This window comes from Syzygium oleosum, unplaced genomic scaffold (genome assembly GCF_021117445.2).
Source record: "Syzygium oleosum isolate NSW1041296 unplaced genomic scaffold, Sole_v2.1 Sole_v2.14, whole genome shotgun sequence".
NCBI classification, from domain to species: domain Eukaryota; kingdom Viridiplantae; phylum Streptophyta; class Magnoliopsida; order Myrtales; family Myrtaceae; genus Syzygium; species Syzygium oleosum.
Window position 1 is genome coordinate 7,142,858 of NW_026607498.1, and position 1,905 is coordinate 7,144,762.

The following is a 1,905-nucleotide window of genomic DNA, read 5'->3' on the forward strand; positions in this document are numbered from 1 at the left end:
TTTCGAATCGTAAGCAAGCAGGGAAAATTAAATTTTAGGCCGGGTATATTACTGGAAAAAAAAAATTCAGGCAAGCTGCCACGTGTCCTCGTAGCTAATTCTAAAAACATCGCGGGGCAAAATTGTAAAATTATTTTAATCAAGTGGTTAAAACCGTCTAGAAGAAGTGGAAGGTAACGGCTGTATGCAAACGCAATGTCAGCTTAGAAATTCCGCCGGCCCCCGCGCGCCACTCACGTCACGTCGCAGTCCGCGTAAGACCACGCGCTTCTCCTATCCTCGAGAGCCGGGTCAAGTTCACGGATTATACCCGGAACCCAAACCCACGTTTAACTCCCCCTCAATCAGGACCCGCCAGATCCGGGTCGATCCGTAGCCACAAAAAATGAAATAATATATATATGTGTGTATATATATATATATATACACGCTCCTCCACCTGCGACGTGAAAAAAAAAACACTTCATCGCAGCAGAAGATAGAGAGGAGGAGGAGAAGGAGGAGAAGAGAGACCAAAGCTTCGGGTCGGATCCGGCGGCGCTCGTCGGGTTTGGTCCATCTCCTCCTAGCGTCTGGGTTCTCTCTCTCCCTCCCGTCCCTCCCTCTCCCTGTGATGGCGAGCGGGGTGAAGGCTTCGTGCACCTTGGTGGCGTCCGTCCTGGCCGCGTCGACGGCGGCGTTCTCCTCCGGCCCCGCCGCGGCGGATCGGAGCCCCTCCCTCTGGGCTCGTCCGAACGGGCTGGTGAGTTCCGGGGTTTCGATTTCCTTCCGGGCTTTTTGCGCCCGGTTCGGTTCTTGTGGAGGGGCCTCACTCTGCCGGAGTTGCGCTCGGCTCCAAATTCGATTTGGAGATGCGCGTCGTTTTTGCCCCCTTCTCTTGTTTCTTCGCGCCCGATTTTTGGTTCTCGTTCTTGCTGTTGCTGTCGTTTGATCTGGATCTCTCTGTTCCCGTGCCTTGTCGTTGCATTTCGGTTCTTGATTTGCGCCCTGATCATTCATAAAGCGCCCCCCTTTTGCTTTTGTTTCATCGATCTAGGAGAGGTCTTTGGGGGGGGAAAATTCCGTGATTTCTCTCGGCTTTTCTCCGACATTTTGCTGTGCGAAGCCTTTTTGTCTGCTGTTCTTTCTTTCTCTGTCGTCAAGTTTCCATTTTTCTCTCTCGCTGAATTCGTCCGAACTCGTTTGTCAGGGATGCTCTTCGACGTATTCGAACGAGAAGGAGCTGGCGGTGGTGATGGGTTCGAGCGCGTCCTCGGCGGAGGAGGGCAAGCTGTTCGCGCCGAGATTCGACGGCCTGAGGTTCATCGAGACCCTGGTGACTGCGCACAGATAATATTCCCCCAAATCCTATCGTCTTCTTCGCATTTTCGAACGGCATTGAATTATTGAGGAACCATTGTTTGTAAGGCGTGATTCGAAAGAGAGCTGTTTCGATTCCCCCCGTCATTTTGGGTCGTCATCTTCTTACGCCGCTCGGCTTTTGAATTTTTCGATGATCGACGGTGTAATGTTAATAACTTCAAGAACGTGAAATATCACAGTTTTGGGGGTGTTGCATCTTGTAGTGTCGACAATTTTTTTTTCTTGTTCGGGAACGAATGTTGAGATTCTGCTTCACGCTTTCTTGGGTTGGTGACGTCGTTGGTTGGGACTTTGGTTGCTTCACGGGAAAGGTCTCTGGTTGCTGGGCAACGTTGGCCACTTGAGAGGATTTGAATGTTTTGGTCGGAGGACTGGTTTCTAGGAAGAGTGCAGCAGGGTCTTGAGCCTGCAGCTTGATCCTCAAAAGGTGTGTTGTAACCCGAACCCGAACCCGAGCCCGAACCCGTAGTTTGAGCTTAAGCTAGACTTTGGATTGTAGTGCTCAATACGCTTATGGTATGTTTGTGTTGAAGTACAACATCG

At 51.0% G+C, this 1,905-nt stretch overlaps 1 protein-coding gene across 1 annotated transcript; it reads left to right on the forward strand.

The window, feature by feature from the left end:
• The first annotated feature begins 451 nt into the window (after positions 1 to 451).
• Positions 452 to 1,557, forward strand: LOC115665802 (uncharacterized). Its single transcript, XM_030587631.2, has 2 exons — positions 452 to 742; positions 1,190 to 1,557. The coding sequence occupies exons 1-2, from the start codon at positions 614 to 616 to the stop codon at positions 1,331 to 1,333; spliced, it is 273 nt and encodes a 90-aa protein (XP_030443491.1). The 5' UTR covers positions 452 to 613; the 3' UTR covers positions 1,334 to 1,557.
• Positions 1,558 to 1,905: the final 348 nt, after the last annotated feature.